General features: G+C 37.1%; 1 protein-coding gene across 9 annotated transcripts in view; it reads right to left on the bottom strand.

Moving 5' to 3' along the window:
* Positions 1 to 750: 750 nt before the first annotated feature.
* The window catches only part of Heph (hephaestin), a 68383-nt gene continuing 45795 nt past the window's right edge, over positions 751 to 23338 (bottom strand). For 4 of the 9 annotated variants that reach the window (XM_026411923.2, XM_077793911.1, XM_026411922.2 and 1 more), the window contains 6 exons: positions 13060 to 13166; positions 11874 to 12099; positions 8989 to 9128; positions 7834 to 7996; positions 3721 to 3765; positions 751 to 983 (listed from right to left, as the gene is read on the bottom strand). In XM_026411923.2, the coding sequence (XP_026267708.2) occupies positions 751 to 983; positions 3721 to 3765; positions 7834 to 7996; positions 8989 to 9128; positions 11874 to 12099; positions 13060 to 13166 (914 nt within the window). The remainder of the gene's footprint in view (positions 984 to 3720; positions 3766 to 7833; positions 7997 to 8988; positions 9129 to 11873; positions 12100 to 13059; positions 13167 to 23338) is intronic. The other 5 variants (XM_026411920.2, XM_077793912.1, XM_077793913.1 and 2 more) reach the window with 3 other exon arrangements.

Genomic DNA, 23338 nt, shown 5'->3' with positions numbered 1-23338 from the left:
CAGGGACCATCAAAACAATCAAATTCAATCTGTAAGTGTTCTAACAAGTACTTTAATGGACACAATGTATGGCCTAAAACACAAAGAAGCCCCTCAATATTTCTTTCAGTTCCACTGTGTAGAAATTTGAAGGACTGGCTTTCTAGGGTGCTTCTGACTCCAGCAGTTCTTGGTAATCATGGCAACAACCAACCATCCACTCATTTATCCAAAATAGTCCACTGCCAAGGAGAATAAAAATATAATTTGGATCCCCAATCCCTACCACCCTACCTCCAATTCCCCATCATGCCTATGTTTCTTAGTTCTTAGTTTAATTGTGGGTTTTCTTCATAGCTCACTTAGCTCAGTTCAAAGTGTACTTGCCTGCATCGTAGAAAGCAACAGAAACCCAACTGATGAGTTTTTCTTTTGATATCTACTTTCTGAAGAGGATTACTTTTTAGGAATTTCCAAGCCTTCCAAAAGTTGGAGGTTGATTAGTTGTTGCAATTTATGCTGTAAGATTCGAGGGGACTTACCTAGTCCTGGGTGCCAAAGTATAGAAAAGAAACTCAAAAAAGTTGAGTGCATATCATTTCCATGTAAATAAATAAATGAAGAAATATGCAGGTAATTTTGATCTCCTCCTCTCCTCCTTCACCACCCATGCCCATTTGACAGTACAGTTAGCTGTTAGTCCATGGCCTCCTGGGGTTCTGGGAGTACAAACCAGATGTTCTTCCTGAGGATATCCTCAGGCTCCAATTATTACTGTTTGAGAGACAGAAGCTTGAAGCTATCATCCAGGATGGACCTCCTGTTGCGGCGTAGCTTTCTTTGTCGATGCTGGTACCAGACCACACCACCAAGAGCCAGAGAAGCAAGCAGAAGGATGATGCCCATGATAATCAAAACAGAAGCCAGTATCTCGACATCCTTTATGGGTATCTGCATGCCCAGCATCCTCACATTGCCTTCTCCAATATCTTTTAGGCTCACTGCTGAAATGGAGGAAGAGAAAATGGGTACCCAAGGATGGGGAGTACTCTAAAGGGTTACCTTTGGTTGTCATCTCTTGGAGAAACAAGTCCAAATAGGTCAGCACACCTGTCCCTATCCTTCGAAATACTAGCTGATAAAGACAGATTCAAAGGTTACAAAGAATCACAGATACAAGATGTCACAGCTGGAAGGGTCCTTTAGAATCACTGAGACCATAGTCCACTCAGGCAAAGAGGTAAGACTGAGATTGGGAAATCCTTAATACATTTCCTTTTAGAGAAAAAAAAAGATTAGACTTGATCTGCATGGTCCCTGAGTGTAAAATTAGGGGCAATAGAGGAAACTCCAGAAAGAAGACCAACTCAATAATCCAGTTTATCAATGTTCATTTTGACCATTAGAATATGACAACAAAATGCCACTATGCTATCCAATCTTTCACCTATGTGGGTAGTACTAAGAGTAATGTCACTTAGATCTTTACAAGCAAAATACTTGATTGTATTAGTTCCTAACAAACAAACTTGTGATGCTCCTCAATCGACCAACAAAGTAAAGCTCAAAATCTTAAGCCAGACATGCTTACCCTCACAATCAGGCTCTCACCTACTTTTCTATTCTTGCATGCTTCTATCAGCCACAGCAACTCAATCTTCATTCCCAATAACAAGTGATCTTTCTTGCTCATGGCAACAATTTCCTGTGCTATGTTCTCATAGTACCTGTAGTCTATACTACCACAATATACTTACTGTGTGACCCTGGGAAAAGAAACCTAATCCCCCCTTCCCATAAGGATCTCAGTTTCCTCTTTTATAAGATGGGGATAATGGCCACATCTAACAGAGATTGTTCTTAGGTTTAACTGAGTTAATACTTAAAACATATTTAGCTTGGCACCTTGGAGATAGCAAGTGTACAATAAATGTTAGGTGTTATCTTCACTTGCCCTTTTTGTGCTTAGCATCCAGCATTGCAATTATTGTTTCTATGTTTCATTCCATTTTTAGACACTGGAAAGTAGCAACTATATGTTATTTATTTTAGTATCCCTGATACTTGAAACCTGTTTGATGAATGTATAATTAGATGAATGAATGTTCTAACAGAACGGAAAGAAGATGTAAAGAGTTCAAACAGATGCTGAAGAACATCCTGGTTCTGAGTTAACATTCTACCATTTCTCTCTCTCTCTCTCTCTCTCTCTCTCTCTCGGATTGCATATGAGGCAAGCACTCTACCAACTTAGCTGTATCCCCAGTCCTCTACCACTTATTTTGTAACCTCGGATAAATCACTTTCCATTTCTCAGCTTCTCATGTAGAAAATTATTGAGTTTTATTAGACCAACATTTTTGAGGATTTTTTCCCCCATTGTAGAATATTTTTAATAAGTGAGACCTTATAAGGAATATGTGTATACATGTAAAATATGTATGTATGTATATACAAATATAAACTTCAAATATCTATGTAGTTGGCTGTGGTGGGGCACACTTATAATCCTCATGACTTTGGGAAGCTGAGGCAGGAAGATTGCAAATTCAAAACCAGACTGTGCATGGTGCACACCTGTACTCCCATTGATTCAGGAGTCTGAGGCAGGAGTATCACAAGTTAGAGGGCAGTTTTGGAACTTAGGGAGAAGTTATCTCAAAAAAAAAAGAAAGAAAGAAAAAAGTCTGGGTATGTGGCTCAGTGGTAGAATATTCCTGGGTTCAATCCCTAATACTCTAAAAAGTCATTCTAGACAACAGTGAGATTCTAATTTATATATATATATATATATATATATATATATATATATATATATATGAAAAAGGACTAGGGATATAGCTCAGTGGTTGAGTGTCCCTGGGTTCAATTCTGAGTATCATAAATAAATAAATAAATAAATACAAATATGCATGTACACAAGCATGTTTATATATAGATATAAATGTAGGTATATAAAATATATGAGTGCTCAGTTGGAAGATGTGGTCTCTAAGCCCCCTCCACTCAACCTTACCTTACCTCTCTCCAACCCCTCCAGGACATACCCTAGTTCCTTGGTTAATAGTTCATGAGATGTTTAGTCAGATCATTAGGAATTCTCCAAGCACAGCTTAAAACCTCCTGAGTAAACTGATGTTCTACAATGTCCCTTTTAACTCACATAACTTCTCTGAATATTTCCTAGCCCAGCGACCAATGGGATAGAGAATGAGATATTTGGATATACACTGTACAGTCAACAATCTCTACTTTCTCAAACAACAGAAATGACTGGTTCCAAAAGTTCAACTGCTTGGTATTTCACAGATGAAGGGTAAAGAGGCAAGAATTAAAATAGTTATTGAAGACCGTCTGGTGTTTGTTCTAGTCTTACATTGTCCCTGTGGGAATCCATGTCTGTGCTACAAGTCTTTCATGCCTAACCCAGCAGGACTTACAATTTTCTTCTCCTTCACACATTAAGTAGGAAGCTAAGACAGCAACCTCCAACTGGGAATGAGGTTATTTTCCCTGACTCCATAAGTTGGGGATGGGAGCCAGAGAGAATCAACATGTTGAGGGAAGACAAACCTTGGTTCCCTGGCTTCTGAAATCTTAAAACAGATCTCAGGACACTCATTGGTACCCAACTTTCTGTCATGTAATTCCCAATGTCAGAGGTACCCCTCCACACATACCCTCTTTCCCTTTCCCCGCTTCCCACATGTATCTAACCAGTCTATGAACCCTTCTACGTACCTTTTCCAATCTCTCTGGTGATAGCAGTGATAGTGCTTAAATGATCTAAAGGAAAAAAGACAAAAGGTTAGTCCTGTTATTCTTTCTATCAATGTATAGGTTTCCTGTGGGAGTCTGGCATTGGTTGAGGGAATTTCTATGTGATATATACTAAGTAAGAGAAAGGTAAAATCAACTACTTCATAGTCAAAATCAATATTGGTATGCCAATTTGATTATGAGTGGTGAAAAAATATGGAGACTTAGGAGACTAAGTCTAAAATCTAAATTCTAAAATCTAAAGTCTAAAATCTAAATGACTCCTCTGGCATTATTCACATTTCTTGGTAACTCCTCTGTTCCCATTATTTCTTTCTTTTCCACAATTTCCCACCCTCCCTTTGGGAAGCTCCTGCCCCTTGCCAAATGTACTTCCCTACAGATTCAATCTTTTCTCAGAAAACTTGTTTTTCATTTTGATCTTGTGAAGCTGAGCTCTTCTCTAAGGTATGTGCTTCATTTACATTCTCACAATACTGCTTGGCAACCATTATTCCTCTCCTTTTAGTAAAGATTTATCTTTTCTGAGGCTCATATTATTTGACTAGAAAAAAAAAAAAACACAAGCACTTCTTGTTACTGTTACCCAGAAGTTCTCTTCATTCATGGAAGTCTTTGGTACCTTGTCAGTCTTCCTCAGTTTCCATCCAACACTGAACCCTCATATTTTCTGGACCTTTTTGTTTTTGGGGGAGATTTTGTTTTTTTGGAGTGGGGGTTACCAGAGATTCAACTCAGGGGCAACCGACCACTGAGCCCCATCCCCAGCCCTATTTTGTATTTTATTTAGAGACAGGGTCTCACTGAGTTCCTTGACACCTCACTTTTGCTGAGGCTGGCTTTGAACTCACATCCCTCCTGCCTCAGCCTGCTGAGCTGATCACAGGCATGTGCCACTGCACCTGGATGTACCTCTGAACTCTAATGACTTTCATTTCCATTCCAATTTTACCAACCACTCACATGGTCACCTGATCTTGTTATCCAGACTTGTTCCACCTCAGAAATTCAAAATCTAACAATAATTTGCTAATTTTCAGTGCTCTATTACCTTTTATTTAAAAACTCTGTTATTCTCCCCTCATTAGACCTCTACTTCCTGAACCTTTCCATTTCTTCCCAACGTACCAGCTTCATCCTCTCTTCCTTTCCATTCCTGGTCAGTTTAGACTCCAGTCTATCATTCCAAATGCTAACTTAAAAAAAGAGTGCTATAATAATCGAGTGAAACCACAATAACTACACCCTCCTTGTATTTTGTCTGATATGCTGAATGCTGCCAGAAAAAAGTTACACAATTATAAAGAGTAGTATTGTTTATGTTCAACTGCCTCCAAAGCTGCCTGGCAATAATTATTTTATTTCCAATCCCCCAGAGTGGCTATTCCAAACCTTTGCCCACTTCTGTCAAGTCCTTTATTTGGACATCTTCCCTTCACTCTCAGCAGACGATTCTATGTACTCCATTACAGTGGAAACAAAGATCTTACAGTAAAAATCCTCTACATGTCTGTCAAGACCCTCCTCCCAACCTATTCATTGATCCTTAATTTAAAGCCTTCTGTCTTTTTACAGTACAAAAATGATTATCCTCCAGCCTTGCACTAATCTTTCATTTTATCTCTGGCTCTCATCCCCTGCTGCCTTATCAGGAACTTTATTTCAACAATTAGTCCTTTCCTCCCTATCTAACTTCAACTCTTCCTTCTGATTGTCCTGTTAGCATATATGAGATTAGAGCAATATTGAATCAGACCATAATAAGGCTGGCTGATTGTCATAGGAAGATATGAACTATCTTCATAAAAGTACCCCAGTGAGGGGGCTGGAGTTGTGGCTTAGTGGTAGATTGCTTGCCTAGCATGCATAAGGCACTGGGCTTAATCCTCAGCACCATTAAAAAAATAGATAAATAAATAAATATATTGTTTTATATCCACATTATTTAAAAAAAAATAAAAGCACCCCAGTGACAATATATTAAGATGCTCTCTTACATTTAGAATTGGTCCCATTTGGGATGACATATTATAATATATGAAGACTTCAGACATCACTATAATTCCAGCATCTCAGGAGGCTGAGATAGGAGGATCACAAGTTTGAGGCCAGCCTCAACAAGTTAGCAAGGCCCTTATCAACTTAGCAAGACACTGTCTCAAAATAAAAATTAAAAAGGACTGGGGATGGTGCTCAGTGATAATGTGCCTGTGGGGGATATATATATGTAAATATTTATGTATAACAAATATATTTTACATAAACACCCACACACACACACACACACACACACACACACACACACACTGTTGTCCTCGAACCATAGCACCTTGATGACAAATCAACTGACCACTGTACTATTATTGTTCTAGGAACTAAAAGAACACAACAACAACATCTGGGTCCTAGGGAATAGTATTAGAGTTAATAATTGGAAGTCACATTCCAGCATTATGGCTTGCAGAAAACAAAGTATTTTAATGATTCCAGAAATCACAATGTACTGTAATTTGTCTCTCTCCCTGGGGTAAAGAGCAGAGTTAAATTTTCTACTCTGGTTTGCTAAGTCTGTTTGAATTTCCAAAGGCATTTTCCCACTCTCTAATTCTTCTGATAAAGTGTCAGTGGCTGACAACCTTAGAATATTCACTTCGATGTCATCATGTTTCAAAGCAGTATGACATTGTTTTTAAAACAACTTTGTTCTCTCATCCCCAGAAGGCTCTATAGGACTTCTTGCAAAGGGGATAATGCTGGTGGTTGGACTCAAGTCAAATAGTCAGGAAGTGAGACATTACCAAGTACAGTGACACACACCTATAATCCCAGTGATTCTGGAGGCTGAGGGAGGAGTATCACAAGTTCAAGCCCAGCCTCAGCAACTTAGCAAGACCCTGTCTCAATATAAAAGAAAAAAGGAGTAGAGATGTGGCTCAATGGTAAGGCACCTAGAGTTCAATTTCCAGTAACCTCTCTCCTCAAAAACAGAAGTGAAATCCTGAACTTTCAAATGCTCTAACAACAAAAAAAGCCAACAAAGCCTATCCTTCCTTCTATATCCTGAGTGAAGAACAAGAGTGATTGGAAAAGAAATTGCTAAGCTAGTCCCTCTCAATATAACAAAAAAATATGAGAAAAATGTGCTTCAGGGGCTGGAGCTGTAGTTCAGTGGCAGAGCACTTGCCTAGCATATGTGAGGCACTGGGTTTGATCCTTAACACCACATATAAATAAATAAAATAAAGGCATCTATAACTACATCTACAACTACCAAAAATTTTTTAAAAGAAAAACATGCTTTGTTTTAGTTTTTTTTTGGGGGGGTGTTTTGTTTTTGATTTGTTTTGTTTTGTTGGCAGTGCTGAGGATCAAAACCAGGCACACATGCCAGACAAGTACACTACCACTAAGCTGCATTCCCAACCTGAGGAAAAAATTTTCTTCCATCCTTAGTAGCAACTCTGTCTGGAATAAGCAGAATTGAAGGTCAATATCTATTTCTACCTTTTGACAGGATAGAAAGAACTGCCTTTCACAATCCTCACAAAACAAATAAATTAAGAAGTGAGATTAGAATTCTTTTTCTTTTCATTAAAAACAGATTCACAGGGCTGGAGGTGTGGCTCAGTGGTAAAGTGCATGCTTAGCATGTGCAAAGCCCTGCATTCAATCCCCAGTATGACCAAAAAGTAGCCATTAGTAATATTCCTTGTTAACTGCCAGTTCTTCTAGTGCACTCTAATTAATAAGGTTACATATAAATTAATTTCAAAGGATGCAAACTTGCACTAAGCCTAGAGCTCAACAAGATTCAAGCTGGTCCAACCCATGTGAGTTCAAAAGGTGTCAAAGTAATTAGAAGAGATATAGGTTTCAAGGTTTCAGTGGAGGGTGAGTATATTGATTAAGGAATAGCCTAGAGGGGGAGAATGTTCTGCTGAGATGTGGTTCTTAAAAAAAAATGTGTTTCTTCTGGGATCAAAAGTGGAGATACAAAGGGTTTTGTAGGGGATAAACTGATTCCTATAGGCTAAAGTGTTAGAAAATGATACATCTTATGGAGTTAGGATTTACCTTTTGGGGACAAGACAGTAAAGAGGGTCTCCATGCCAGCATGGACATGGTCAGCCACATGGCAGTGCATCAGCCATGTCCCAGGGTTGCTGGCCACCATCTCCACAACCTCAAAGGTCCCTGGGAACAGATCCACCACATCTGCCCTGTAGCTCTGTCCATTCTGAAAGAGAGATTGGGGGTGAAGGAGAGAAAATGAAGGGTAAAGGAACCATCTCAGAGCTTACAGGAATTAAGTCTATGATGTTGCATATATGATACAACATTACATCATGTACAACCACAGAAATGAAAAGTTGTGCACCATTTGTGTACAATGAGCTGAAATGCATTCTGCTGTCACGTATAACTAAATGAACAAATTAAAAAATACAAAATAAAGTGCATGATGTTCACATCAGTGACATGAGACTCCAAAATTCCTAGACCAGAAAGCTGCTTTAAAAGTCCACTTTACTCATCTTTCTTGAATCCACCCACACAAACTAAATCAACAAAGGACTCTCTCCTCCTACTCTTTTTTAAAGTGTACCAATGTAAAAGATCTTCTAGATTCCTTTAAAAGACTCAAAACTAGTATTCTCATGTCTTTTAGCACGCTGAAATCTGGAAAACTTATATTAAGCCTTGACACCTAGAAAGGAGCCATATGTTTTCCTTAGAAATGAATTCAACTTAATTTCTCCTCCTTATCACCTGTATCTGTACTCTAGATTTCTAAGTCTGGATTAAATCTTCAAATCTCTGCTCTTTTCCTAGGCTAAATATTCAAAAATCTACATATTGTTCCATGTAGTTACTAAATTGAAACTTTCCTTATAATGGATTGCTGACTTTCATAGACTCTGAGATGCTACTCTGAAATTACTTGCTCTTAGAATCCTTGTTTACTTTCAAGTCATTGACTGAGACTCAGTGACATGGCTTCCTTCAATCTCCTTACCCAATAAGTGAGCCATTCTCTTCCATTTCCAAAGGGAAGTTAAAGTCTAAATGGAAGTATCAGATCCTCAGACTAACAGCTGAATGATAATTTCTAGCTCTGATCTTTCAACTGATTAATACCTTATTCCTTGCTATTCCCTTCTTCCTCAATGGCTGTCAAGAAACTCCTTTGATCACTCCTGAGGGTCTCAGCCCTCTTTTCCAGCTCACCTGATAAAGGAAGCTCTCAGCATGGAAGTGGACTGTGTGTACGTCAATATCTTGGCCCATGGCCAGCATGTACCAGGCCACCCGTTCTCCTTGGTACATGGTAAGACCCCTGAGGTTGGCATACAGTTTCCCATTGATGGCTGTAAAATAAGAAAATGTCTCTTATATTCCTCATCTTGATTCTCCTTTGCCCCTGTCCTAGGTCTGGTCCTTACCATCTCGGATAATAGCAATAGGCTCCTTGTTTTCCTCATCTCTATCCCATATACCTCCTCTTAATTTATTTTCCACATTGTTGTTATCTCTCTAAATAGTTAATTTGTTCATGTCATTCTGCTATGTAAAATATTTTAATAGTTCCCCCTTTCCCAAAAAAGCAAGCCTATGGCTCCATAGTCCAGCTAAAAAGGTCTTTCAAAGTCCAACTCCAGAGTACCTTGCCAGACGTATCTACCACTACTCAACACATTTATTCCAATTAGGGTCATTTCTTCTCCATCCCCCATATGATCCATGTATGTGCTTTGTGATTTTGTATCTCTGAGCTTCCCTCCCATAAGCTCAACCTCCATGTTTTCCCTCAAGATAACTTCCCTGACCTCCTAACTTCTCTCCATACTGTTCATTCTTTCCTCCTCCAAACTCCACCAGTACTATTTTTAATCTCATTGGAACTTGATAAAAGCTGTCTTCTAGGTTTGCCAATCTTTTAAATTATAGAAGCTTACATCTTCAACTAGACTTAGGTTACTAGTGAGCAGAAAATAATTGTATATACTACAGTATTATAGGTTCCTTATATATATATTTTTTTTTCAGAACAACCAGCAAGCTACCTTGTCCTACAACAAATGATTTTTTAATTTGTCATTTTCATGTAATTAGTAATAATATTAATACATGGGCCTTATCATCTCTTTCTTCCCAGGCCATGTCCTACGCTGCACTCACAAACTACTCATTGCTATATAATTCACACTGGCAGGACTTTGCCCAGAACAATTTCCTCCCACTTCTTATGTTCTCACTGAGGGAAGGTAATTTTTATTTTACTCCTCAAGAGGGGAAATAATGGAAGGATTATTTATAGTCTATCTCTTTGTATACCCCCACCAAACTGAATTTGACAGAAGGGACTAAGCATGCTCAAGTAAGGCCCTTCTAGATCTTTTCTTTCTCTGATCAGTCTGATCACAAAAAAGGGTGCAAATTGATTCACTGTCTCATTGTTGGTAAGATTCTGCCTCTGTCAAGAGGGAGAGCTATTGTTGTCCATCTATGCCAATGACAAGGTAGAAAAATCTGTCTATTGCAAGAGGAGTATCAGCAGGCACACTTAAGTGTAGAACTAAATTCATTTTTCTAATTAACCTTCTCAGTAATAAAGCTTACATGCAATCTTCAATATCTCTCTTTCTCAGTTCAAAAATCCAGAATGGAAGGGAAGAATATTATTTATTTGTGTTCTTGGACCCCCAAATCATTTATCTTTATATTTCTAATGCCAGCACTCAGAAATTGCTCAAATATACCTGCTAGGTAGATTGATCTGAAGAGTTTAGATGAATTGACATATAAACAAACAGATGAAAGTGGGCATTAGACAAACTCCTGCTATTAGCACGACCTAAACTTGCCCTCATTCACTTTTTGCCCTGGACCATTTATTTCTCTGATTTGAGAGAACTAAAAAGTTCACTTTGTGAAGTTTGTGAATCATCTGTTCTAATGTGAATCACTCATCTCTCCATCAAGAGGAAATAGCTAAAATCTGTGGGACAATGAGATACTCCTTTTGAGTTCCATTAGAGTCGTTATTAAAGGTGCACCTCATTCTCAGATCAAAGAAATCTTGGGCTAGATGGGGTGGTAAGAGATCACTTCATACATTCCACTGCACTTAAGCTTTCCTTCTTATTTGAGACTTTCTCCTGTTTTTGAAAAGCTACCCCAGTCTCTAGAGCAAGGGAAGGCTTTGATGCACAATTTTCCCACCAAATCCATTCAAGAATCAAAATGTTCTTCCTATATCTATTATAAACCCAGTACACTACTCCCTGAGGCTCTCCTCAATTATTTCTCTCCAATTATTTCATCTGTATGTTTATTTGTGGTGCTGGAAATTGAATTCAGGGCTTGGTGCATGCTAAGCAAGCAGTGAGCTACACCCCCAGTCCCAATTGTTTCATCTGTAGATTGAAACTTTGTTTTAAAAACAGACCAGCCAGGCATGGTGGTGCACCCCTATAATTCCAGCGACTTGGGAGGCTGAAGCAGGAAGATGACAAATCTGAGGCTAGCTTCAGCAATTTATAAAGACCCTGTCTCAAAATTTTAAAATAAATAAATAAATAAAAAAAGGGATGGGGATATAGCTCAGAGGTAGAGGCCTGCTGGTTTTAATTCCCAGTGCCAAAAATACAAATTAAAAAATAAACATACTAAAAGACAAACTATCCTTCATTTATCTATATTGAGAAAGCAGATTCCAAATTAAGAAACCTAATGAAATAACATGATATCGAGAGACTTAAGTCAGAATTTTAAAACAAAGAGGCCCCAGGCAGTTAGCTCACAAGGTACACAGAGGGTCGCAAATGTCCATCTTGCCTTCTTTAATATGTTAAAATTTGCTTGTGTCACCATGGCAACCTTATAGCATTAGCTTGCTGTTTTCTGGGCACCTGAGCTCATCTAGATCACATATCTTCTCTGTGCATATAAGTGTAATAGGAAATATTTTTTCTAATTCATCCTCATTCTGCCTTCTAACCTTCCCATTTCTTCTGGAATTATGCTCTCTTATTTAGTGATGGGACTATCAGATACCCTCAAGCAATTATTGGAAACTTCTTTGGAACAGAAGTAGCCTCTTTTCTACAGACCATGCATTTTATTGCTCTCCAAGAAAGTCTCATCCTGTAGGTTAATGTGGCCTGGCTCTTGGGGCCCATAGGTTGCCACATTCTCCTTCAAATACCAAGACTGATTTTCATCAAAGATCAAAAATAACAAGGCAAATTCACGGTCCATGTCATTTCGTCCTCCATTGGGCTCCAGGGTACCCTTCCGGCAGATGGCTAAAGGCCCCACCAAGCCACTGTACATGTCCTGATAAGGGAATAAGAGGGAAAGGGAGAAAAATCAGGTTATTGGTTATTCCTGTGTGGCCATACTCTGCAGGGAGATGGCTTACATGTGAGCCCATTGTACTCAAAACTTCATCATAATGTCTTACATTTGTAAGCACCCTATTTTATTTATCTAACCTATGCTTTACTATTTGTAGGTCTTCAAATCCACCAAGCAACTTTCACAACCCAATGCCTTTACATGCTGTTTCCTCTGCCTGCAATGCCTTCCCCTCCAACACATTCCTTGTCTGATGACATGATTTTATTCAGCTTTCAAGGGTCAGAGCACAAGTACCTCCATTGTAATGCCTTCTTCACTTATCTCTTGCTCAGCTAGGCCATGTTCTTCGAAGGTGGGGAATTATATCTTACATTTTTTTTTATCATCCAAAGCACCAAGTAAAACGTCCAAAATGTAGCAGACAATAAATGATTGCTGATGGCTTGCTATGAGTGATTGGGTAGACAGAAAAACCCATTTTCCAGATGAGGAAATAGAGACAGAATGACTTTTCTAAAAGTAACTTCAAAGCAAGCTAGAGCTAAATATTTGACTAGAATCCTTATCTCCTGGCAAGCATTGTCAGGTTTTGTGAATGAGAGCATATTGCCTTACAGGATCCAAAAGAAAAGGCAAGAAGAAATTCCTCAGGACAAATAGCTGGAGCTGCCTTTTTCCTTCACCTGATTTTTAAAGTAAACCCAACATTTGAGGAAAATCTAAAATCCTAGGCTCTAGAATCTTAGGCCTGGGCTTATCACTACACCTATTTAACAGTTTCTTTTGTAGTTGCTTTTGCAGGAACTGGGGACTGAATTCATGTCTTGCTAGGTGAATGCTCTGCCACTGAGCTACAACCCCAGCCCAGTGACTTCATTTTCAAAGGCAATTCCCCATTTCTAAGACCCACCTCTAGCCAGCCAATCTTGTTTTTACCTTTATGGGATCTACTGCAGAATAATATATCCAGGAAACACAAGCAGAATCATTGGGTCCAGGGCCAGATCTCTCTGGAACTTTCCACTGGTAAGTAAGCACCTCACCTAGGAAGAACAAATAGGGGACCAGATCAGAAATTTCTCTCAATTTTAATGTCTCCCCAAAAGGCTGTTGTGGATGAGTCACAGGACCTTTTAAAATATTTCTCCATCATTTCTATAACAGTATCCATTTTTATCATGACTTTATTTTTCTTCCTTATTGGAAACCCTCAACAGTTCTCTTCTACTCTCCCCTTCTTTAAAGGCCCTAGTCTAATTCTCTTATAAAATATCCTTACTTTATCTCTAAGCTTGTAGTATACCTGCTTTTTGGGTTCTGTTTAGGTCTATTCTTCCTGCTGCTACCTCCTAAGTGCACCTGTTTCCATGAAACTCCAACTCTATCCCTCTTCTCCCTTTTTTTCCCCCATACTCTCTATGGATGCTTTCAGGTAAATTTCTGACATAAACTGTGATCTATGTTTTCATAAAATTTAAATACTACAACTAGCCAGACCTTTCTTATTACCAAGCTCCAACCCCAATTTCTCAGATAAATACTGGTAATGATTTGATGATTGTACTGATATTATGTCAAAAACTGAAAATGAACCAGGTGCAGTGCTGCACATCTGTAGTCTCAAATATTCAGGAATCTGAGGCAGGAGAACCACAAGTTTAAGGTCTGTCTGGGCAATTAAGAGAGACCTTATTTCAAAATTAAAAACAAAATAAACTAAAAAGGACTGGGAATGTACATCAATGGTAAAGTTTCCCTGAGTTTGATCCCCAGTACAAAAAAAAAAAAAAAAAGTGCTGGTAGTGTAGCTCAGTAGTAAAAGCATTTGTTTAGCATAATCCCCAGCACCAAAAAAAAAAATGTTATGAACTCATATGAACTTACAACCTTTTTTCTGCAAATTGCACCTCCAATGTCTAGAAATAACATCATAACTTTCTTAGTTAACCAGAAAAAAAAAAAAAAACTTTAGTCTTCCTTGCCTACTTAAACCTTCAACATCCAACATCTTCAACATTCAACATCCAACAAAATACCAACCAAATAGCACGTCTTATTGAGTCTGCCTCTACAATGTGTTATAGCCACCTCTCTTCTTTCCATTTCCTGCCCTATTTTCTCAATTTGACTGTTACAAAATCTAACAAGTCTCTTTGCTTCTAGTCTCGCTTTCACCAACCCAACTTCCAATTGCTCCTATATTAATGTTTTTAACAGCTTTATTGAATTTGCATGCCATATAATTCACCCATTGCTAATTACTCTAATTTGATCATTATAGATTAATACATATAGTGAATTATCATAGTGTAACACATAAATATGTATAATTAAAATAAGAAGCTGGCCCTGATACTGCACACCTATAATCCCAGCTTCTCAAGAGGCTAAGACAGGAGGAATATATGTTTGAGGCCAGCCTCAGCAATTTAGTGAGACCCTGTCTCAAAATGAAAAGTAAAAATGACTACAGTTGTAACTCATTAGTAGAATACATGCCTAACATGCAGGAAGCGCTGGATTCAACCCTCAGCACCCCCATAAATAATACTGCTATCACCATTTGTGTATATTTTTTGAGTGAACCTGTGATTTCATTTCTCTTGGATGAAAACCTTGTGGCAAAATTACCGACTTATATAGTAACAATATGCTTAACCATTTGAGGAATTGCCAAACTGCTTTCCAAAGCAGCTGCATCATTTTATATTCCAACAAACAGCACTATTATGGTGCCAATTTCTCTACATCCTCATTAAAAAATAATTATTGTCTTTTTTTCATAATTTTACTTTAGCCATCCTGGTAAATGAGAAATGTTATCTTATTGCAATTTTGATTTTCTTTTTTTCTGACAACTAATGATGTTGAGCATTGTCTCTTGTGCTTATTGGCCATTTTTATTATCTTCTTTGGAGAAATGTCTATTCAAATCCTTTCCTCACTCTTAATTGGGTTATTTGTTTTTAGACAATAAAATGATAAGTAACTTAAAACTTAACAGAATGAAAACAAACCACCCAATTTAAAATGAGCAAAAATTTGAACAAATACTTCATTATAGATGCTATAAGGCCTAGGAATGTAGCTCAGTGATAGAGTGCTTACCTTGCACATGCAAGGCCCTGGGTTTTTGCAACAACCGGTACCACAAAAAAAAAGATACTGTAAGAATGACAAATATGCCAGGTGCAGTAGTTCATGACTATAATCCCAGTGGTTCTGGAGGCTGAAGCAGGAGGATTGTAAATTCAAAGTAAGCTTCAGCAACTTAGCAAGACCCAGACTCTAAATAGAGTTTGAAAAAAGGACTAGGAATGTGGCTCAGTGGTTAAATGCCCCTGGATTCAATTCCCATACCAAAAGAAAAAAAAAGACAAATATGCATATGAAAGGCGTATGAATGGTATTCATCACCATCAACCATTAAGAAAATACAAATCAAAATCACACTTCTGGCACAGGAAAGGGAAGGGTAAGTAAGTTGAAACACTCAAGCATACTACTGGACACAGTGAACCATTGGTAGATAAGATTTGGTCCTCAGTAAAGAACTATTAATGATGGATATTTAGTTAGTTAGCTAATTATTTTGGTACCAGGGATTGAACCAAGGGGTGCTTAACTACTGAACCACATCTCCAGCCCCCTTTTTTTTTAACTAGGGTCTCTCTAAGTTGTTTTGGGCCTTGGTAAATTGCCAAGGCTGGCCTTTAAACTGTGAACCTCCTGTTTCAACCTCCCGAGTGTCTGGGATTACAGGCATGTGCCACATGACTGATTGAATAATGGACTTGTTTTAAAGAAAACAACTGACAAAGTTGAAACATAACAAGTCAATCTTCACAAAATCCCTGAGATGATGATGATGATGATGATGATGATGATGATGATGATGATTTTGGTATTGGGGTTTGAACCTAGGGGCGCTTACCCACTGAGTCAGACCCCAATCTTTTTTTTTAATGGAAAAAAGGTCTTTTATGAGCATGCCAGGCAAGCAGCTGGGAGCAAGCTAGTGCCTCAAAGAACTCCCCAGCACCTGAATTTTGAAAGTACAGAGTTTATAAAGGCAAAAACCACAAGAACAATTGAGGCACATGTAGGTTAGAAAGACCCACTGCCAGTCTTTTTTATGTTTTAAGACAGTCTCACTAAGTTGCTAAGGACCTTGCTAAATTGCTGAGACTGGCTTTGAACTTGGGATCCTCCTGCCTCAACTTCTCAAGCCGCTGAGATTACAGTCATGTACCACCAAGCCCAGCCTAAATATGATTATTAATTCCATTGTTTTGGTCAAATAATTGAAGCTTGTGGCTATTAATCAATTTCCAAAAATCAGACATCATAGCTGAAATTTGAAATTATTCTGTGTGGTTCCTGAAACCTGCTCTTAACCACCACTCTATAAAGGCTCTATTGCCTCATACTCCCATTTCCCATCCCCAACATATCTATATTCATATCCATCAAGCTCTCCAGGCTCAAGGAGAGAAATGCCCTCCTCCAACTCCATGAGAGTTCTTAATCTCACTTTTCACACTCAGATTCCCTCTCCCACCTGGATCTTCAACCTCTACTTTGCTGGTTCCTCTCCCCACTTAAACCATGCTCAAGTCTCATCTTTCTTCTGTGACCCCCTTTTCTTCTGTGACCCCTTTCTCCACCCTATCTTCCTTCACAGCTAAGCTTTTTTAAAGTTTTGTCAATATTTATTATTCTCATTTCCTGTTCACTCCTTAATCCTCTACAATCGAGCTTCTTTTTGTACCACTCCATCAGAATTGTTCTTGTCATAACTGGTGTGGGTTGAATTGAGTCCCCATAAAAAAAAAATATATATATATATATATATATATATATATATATATTGAAGTCTTAACTCCTAGTAGCTCAGAATTTGACCTCATTTAGAAAAGAGTCTTTAAAGGAGTAATTTATTTTAAATGAGGTCATTAGGGTAGGTCCTAGTCCTATATGACTAATGTCTTTACAAAAAAAAAAGAGGAACTTTGCATACAGAGACCAATAGAAGGAAATGATGTGAAGGGACACGGGAAAAATAATCTTCTGCAAAAATCCAGAGAGGACTGAAATACAGCCTTCCCTCACAGCCCCCAGAGGGAACAAAACCACCAATACCTTGATTTTGATTTTCTAGCTTCCAAAACATTCAGACAGTAAATTCATTTTGTTTATATCACCCAGTTTGTAATATTTCCTTATAGCAGCAGTAGCAAACACAATCTCCAACAACTTCCATACTAGAAGAGTCAATAAATAATTTAGAGGCCTATGTGTCTGTCCTGACCTCATGCCTCAAAGCTTAAGCCGAACCAATATGCTAACAAAAACCCTCAAAAATGCAAAGGTTTCACACCCTGATGGTATCCCCAGAAGCATCTCAGAAGTTAACTTCCTTACTTATTTCCTGATACCCTCTTATCCTAAACCAGGCCTCTTTTTCTTCTTCACTTCTGCCTATTAAATTTGTCTCCCATTGCTGTTAGAGGCCCACCCTTGGAATACAGCTTTGACAGCTGAATGAATGAAACTGGCAATGTCTGACATCTCTCATCTTCACTGAAGTTCCCAAACCTGACTTCATCCATTTTTCTGCCCTGAGTTACTTTTTCATTTAATGTGTAAAATGTTGAGAAAAATAACCATATGACACTTATGATCCACTTGCAGTAATGTCAAGCATCCATCTCAAGAAAATATGTCTAAAACGTGTAAGCCAATGAGATACTGTGGGTCTGACTATATTAGAGTAACTGCTACAGCTATGGTGTTCTTATAGATCAAATTACTGTTTTGTTAGTACTTGAAAGAATTAGAGATAGTGAATTCCAACACAGTTCCTTCTGGCATTTACCACACTGGACTGCCTTCCAGTCTACAATAGGACCTTCTAGATTCATTATCTTAAAATAATTTCCAAAGCCAACCTGTCAAGTTAGCCCCCTAGGTGAATACTGACTGGCTTCCCAAGGATGAGGGGTTGGGGTGAAGATAAGGGTGGCATTCATACATTATCTTTATCCTTTGAAGTAGCTGACATCTTAGATCACTCTCTTCTATTTTGACCATCTATATACCACTTATTAATTGGACATGCCCCTGTGGTTCCTTTCACTAGTGTATCTTTCTCTACCCATCTCTTTTTTGTCTAAAATAATAGTAACAAATAACTATTGTTGTTAAGTAATACATGTAAATATAAGTGTATAAAATACAGAGAAAAAAATATTTACAAGGAAACAAACAAAACTAGTAATATGGGCTACCTCTAGGAAGAGAGCTGAGGTTGACAGTACAGCCATGGGGAATTTTGTTTATCTGTGCTATCTGAATATTTTATAATGAGAATGCATTCATGTATTACTTCTATGATTAAAAATAAATTTTTAAAAATATATACAAATAAAACATGTTCAATGCTGAATATTGCAGAATCTATGAAATGTATAAAAAGAACATTAAAATCACTATAATCCAATTATTTAGAAATCAGTACTCTCTTAGATTAAACTGCATTTTGCTACATATGAATAAATATATGGGGCTGGGGATATAGCTCAGTTGGTAGAGTGCTTGCCTCACATGCACAAGGCCCTGGGTTTAATCCTCAGCACCACAAAAAAGTGAAAAATAAATAACTAAATGTATGTGGGGATATACATATGTATGGATACATATTTATATTCTCTCATTTTAGAAAATTAGAATCATTTTAATACACAGCTTGACTTTTATTTAACTTTATATCATTAGCACTTTCAATATTATTAAACTATATCAAAAACATGATTTTAATGACTATATAACCCTGCCCATTAAAGATATTTGTATCTTCCTGGGCATTTGGTGTACATCCACTTTTTTGCTATTATGGATAATGCTATAGGATACAGCCTTGCACATGAGATTTTAAAAACATATATGACTATTTCCTTAGAATTAATTTCTAAATGTGGAATTAATGAGTCAAAAAGAGTAAAAACGTGTAGCAATCTTACATTGCCAAATTTCCCTTCTGAAAGGTTACACAATTTAAATCCTCACAGTAATGTACATTATACTGAATTCCCAGTAACATTAAGTAGTATATTTTTTAAAAAATCTTTGCCATTTCAAAAATTAAAACATAAAAAACAACGATTCAAAAAAGAAACAGGAAGATTGGTTTGACTTGGAATTCATTATGTGAAACCTCAAATGGGTCCTCTACACTGTTTGGCAGTCTTATTCTGTTTCTCAAAAAAGCTTGTTTTAATTATGGTCACCCTTGAGCATGCCAGGCAAGGGTTCTGCTGCTGAGCTACACCCCAAGCCCTAAAAGCTTGTTTTAATTATGGTCACTCTACTGTGTAATAGAACATCAGAATTTATTCCTCCTATCTAATTGTAACTTCGAATAATAATGTAACAAACAGTTCAAAATAGCTAGAAGAGTGGATTTTGAATGCTCTCATCACAAAGAAATTATGAATATTTGAAGTGATGTATATGCTAATTACACTGATTCAATCATCACATAATATCTATATGTATCAAAGTAACACATTGTACCCCATAAATATGTGCAATTATTGCGTCAATAAATAATAAAAAATAAAAGCCTGCTTTTCTACACTCTGAATCAGTAATTTTATATTTTTCTCTTTTGCTTCATTCCTCCCACCCCAATATAGCCATAGCCACAGCACTGATGGCCTTGCCTCAGACATGAATCAGAAAACTGAAGCCACCAGAAGAGAACTTTTATCAACTGTAAAAATATGCAAACCTCTCTCACTGTACCAGGCATGTTTGTATGCTAATGGCAATGATTCAGCCAAGAGAGAAAGACTGACTATTAGGGGAGTTAGAGACAGACACACACACATACACAATAGCAAAAAGATTAAAGTAATTAAAAAATGGAGAGGGTATGGCATCCAGAGCATGAATGAGAGGAATTAATATTTGATGAGAGCAGAGATGTCTTATCATTTGCAACCAGAGAAAATAAATAGAAGTTTGGTGCCAATCAGAGAGGCTTGCAGTGCTATAAAATATAATAACCATGTGTGGTTAGTGCAATTAAGGACCTGATTTTTTAATTTAGTTTAATTTTAATTAATTTAGATTTGAATAGTCCCATGTGACTAATGGCTATGGTATTGAATAATTCAGCAAGAGAATATCCTATTTAAAAATCTTCCCTGGATCCCACATTCCTCTCCAACTACAAAATCCCATTTTCTTCCGAGCATTCAAAGATAAGGCTCCCATAAAAGCTGTTGATACTCCCAATTTTCATGTCCACACCTCCTTTTTACTCTTTCATCCATTTAATCTGACTTCTGTTCCCACCAGTCCACTGAAATAAATGCTTCAGCTGTTTAAATAAATACAAAGAGCCAGGTATACTGGTGAATGCCTGTAATCCCATTGGATTGGAAGGCTGAGGCAGGAGATTGTAAGTCATAAGCCAGCCTCAGCAACTTAGTAAAGCCCTAAGCAACTTAAAGAGACCCTGTCTCAAAATAAAATATAAAAAGGGCTGGAGCTGGGGATATAGCTTATTTGGTAGAGTGCTTGCTTAGCATTAATAAGGCCCTGAGTTCAATCCCCAGAACCACCACCAAAAGAAAGAAAGAAAGAAAGAAAGAAAGAAAAGAAAGAAAGAAAGAAAGAAAGAAAGAAAGAAAGAAAGAAAGAAAGAAAGAAAGAGGTCTGGGGATGTGGCTCAGAAGTACCCTGGGTTCAGTTCTTGGTACCAAAAAAAATTATATATATACACACACACATTAATATATATAGTATATAAGTTACACACACACACACACACACACACACACACACACACACACACAGAGGTAAAGCAAAATATGGATAAAAGTAAAGGTACCAGGTACCAGGGATTGAACCCAGGAATGCTTAACCATTGAATCACATCCCCAGACCATTTTTATTTTAAGACAGGGCCTTCCTAAATTGCTGAGGCTAGCCTCAAACTTGCAATCCTCTTGCCTCAACCTCCTGAGCCACTGGGATTACAGGTTGGCAAAAAACAATTTTAAAACTTTTTAAAAGCTATGAATGTACAAAATTATAACACCAATAAGGAAATATAGAAATAAAAATGAATTTCCAGAATTAAAAATTATAAATGAGCCAGGGGTCATGACACTCCTGTAATTCCAGCTGCTCTGAAGGTTAAAGCAGGAGGATCAAAATCTCAAAGCCAGCCTCAGCAATTTAATGAGACTCTGTATCAAAATAAAAACAATTAAAAAGGGCTGGGGATGTGCCTCACTGGTTAAGTGCCTCTGGGTTTAATCCCTAGTACCATAAAAAGAAGAAAGTAAAAAAAAGAATGAAGGAAGGAAGGAAAGAAGGGAGGGAGGGAGGGAACAGAAGAAATAAAATTAAAATTTCACTGCAGGGGTTCAATGGCAGATTTGAATAGGCAAAAAACAGAATCAGTGAATTTGATGAGAATAAAATGGAAAAAAAGTATTCTGTGTAAGGAGCAGAAGGAAAATTTAATAAAAAGAAGTGAATAGAAAATAAGGAATCTGTTTGACATTAGCCAGATTAATGTATACATTATAAGAGTCAAATAAAAAATAAAAGGGGAAAAATATCTGAAGATATAATGGCGAGAATTTTCCCAAATTTGATAAAAAAAAATCTAAATCAACTAAGTCCAAGTAGGATAAACTAAAAGACATCTACACCAAGGCTAATTACAATCAAACTGTACAAAAATAAAAAGGGAGAATCTTGAAAGTGACAAGAGATCTATCCCATAAAGGAGATCCTCAAATAAAATTAACAGTTGCTTTGTGTCTGCTTGTTTTACTGTACTAGGGATCTAACCCAGTGTCTTATACATGTTAGACAAGTATTCTACTACTGAGCTACATCTCCAGCCCAAGATTAACCATTAATTTTTCATCCAAGACCATGAAGATCAGTAAGAAGGACAATCAATAGCTTACATATTTAAAAGTTGAGAAAGTTCCTTACCATTAGATCTGTCCTACAAGAAATGTTACAGGGAGATCCTGAGGTTGAAAGAACATTACTAACTTGAAGTCATATGAAGAAATAAATTCTTCTATTAATGGTAACTACAAGCATGCCTATAATCCCAGAGACGTGGGAGGCTGAGGCATGTGGATCACAAGTTAGAGGATAGCCTCAGCAAAGCCCTAAGCAACTTAGTGAGACTCTATTTCTAAATAAAAAGTAAAAAAGGGCTAGAGATGTGACTCAGTGGTTAAGCACCCTGGGTTCAAACCCCAGTACCAAAAATTTTTTGTGATTTTGTTTTGTTTTCTTTTTGAAAACCAATTGCTTTATTATCTTATAACTGTATACACAGGAATTTCCTTAATCTGAAATCTACTTTCCTAATAGTAGTATAGCTATGTTAATGTTTACATATTTCATATTTTTCAATTCTTATGTTTTTATATTTAAAGCAATTTCCTTTTAAATAATATATAGTTGGGTCTTTTAATTCAATATGGCAATGTCTTTTCATTGGTGTGTTTAGACTGTCTAAAGTTTATATGATTATTTTTGTGGTTCGAACAAAATCAATCATAGCAATTCATTTTTTTTCTATTTTTCCATTTGTTCTTTCTTACCCTCTTTTTCAGCCTATTTTTGCATTAAATGATCATTTTAGATGATTCAATTTTATTTTTACCACTGATTTATTCTTCATAGATCTTTCAAAAAATTTACAAGTTGTTCTACAGTTTACAATATATTACAACATCTATTAGTAAGAATCCAGTTTCTTTTATTTTTTTAATATTTATTTTTTAGTTCTCGGCGGACACAACATCTTTGTTTGTATGTGGTGCTGAGGATCGAACCCGGGCCGCACGCATGCTAGGAGAGCGTGCTACCACTTGAACCACATCCCCAGCCCAAGAATCCAGTTTCAATTCATATTATACTGTATACAATCATATCCCTTTCATCTATTCTATTTTTGGTCATACGCTTTACTTTTGAATACACATTGCTGATATTTACTCTATTATTTTCTTTTAGAACAATCTATACAATTAATTTGAGTTTTACCTTTGTTTATTCTATTTCCAACTCTCATCATTTCATTGTATGCATCCTGCTTTGTCGTGTCACTTCTTCCTAAAACACTTTTTTTAATATTTATTTTTTAGGTGTAGATGCACACAACACA

The sequence above is a fragment of the Urocitellus parryii genome, chromosome X (genome assembly GCF_045843805.1).
Source record: "Urocitellus parryii isolate mUroPar1 chromosome X, mUroPar1.hap1, whole genome shotgun sequence".
Classification (NCBI taxonomy): Eukaryota; Metazoa; Chordata; class Mammalia; order Rodentia; family Sciuridae; genus Urocitellus; species Urocitellus parryii.
Note: the sequence above shows the minus strand (reverse complement) of the source record. Positions and strands in the feature narration are given on the sequence as shown.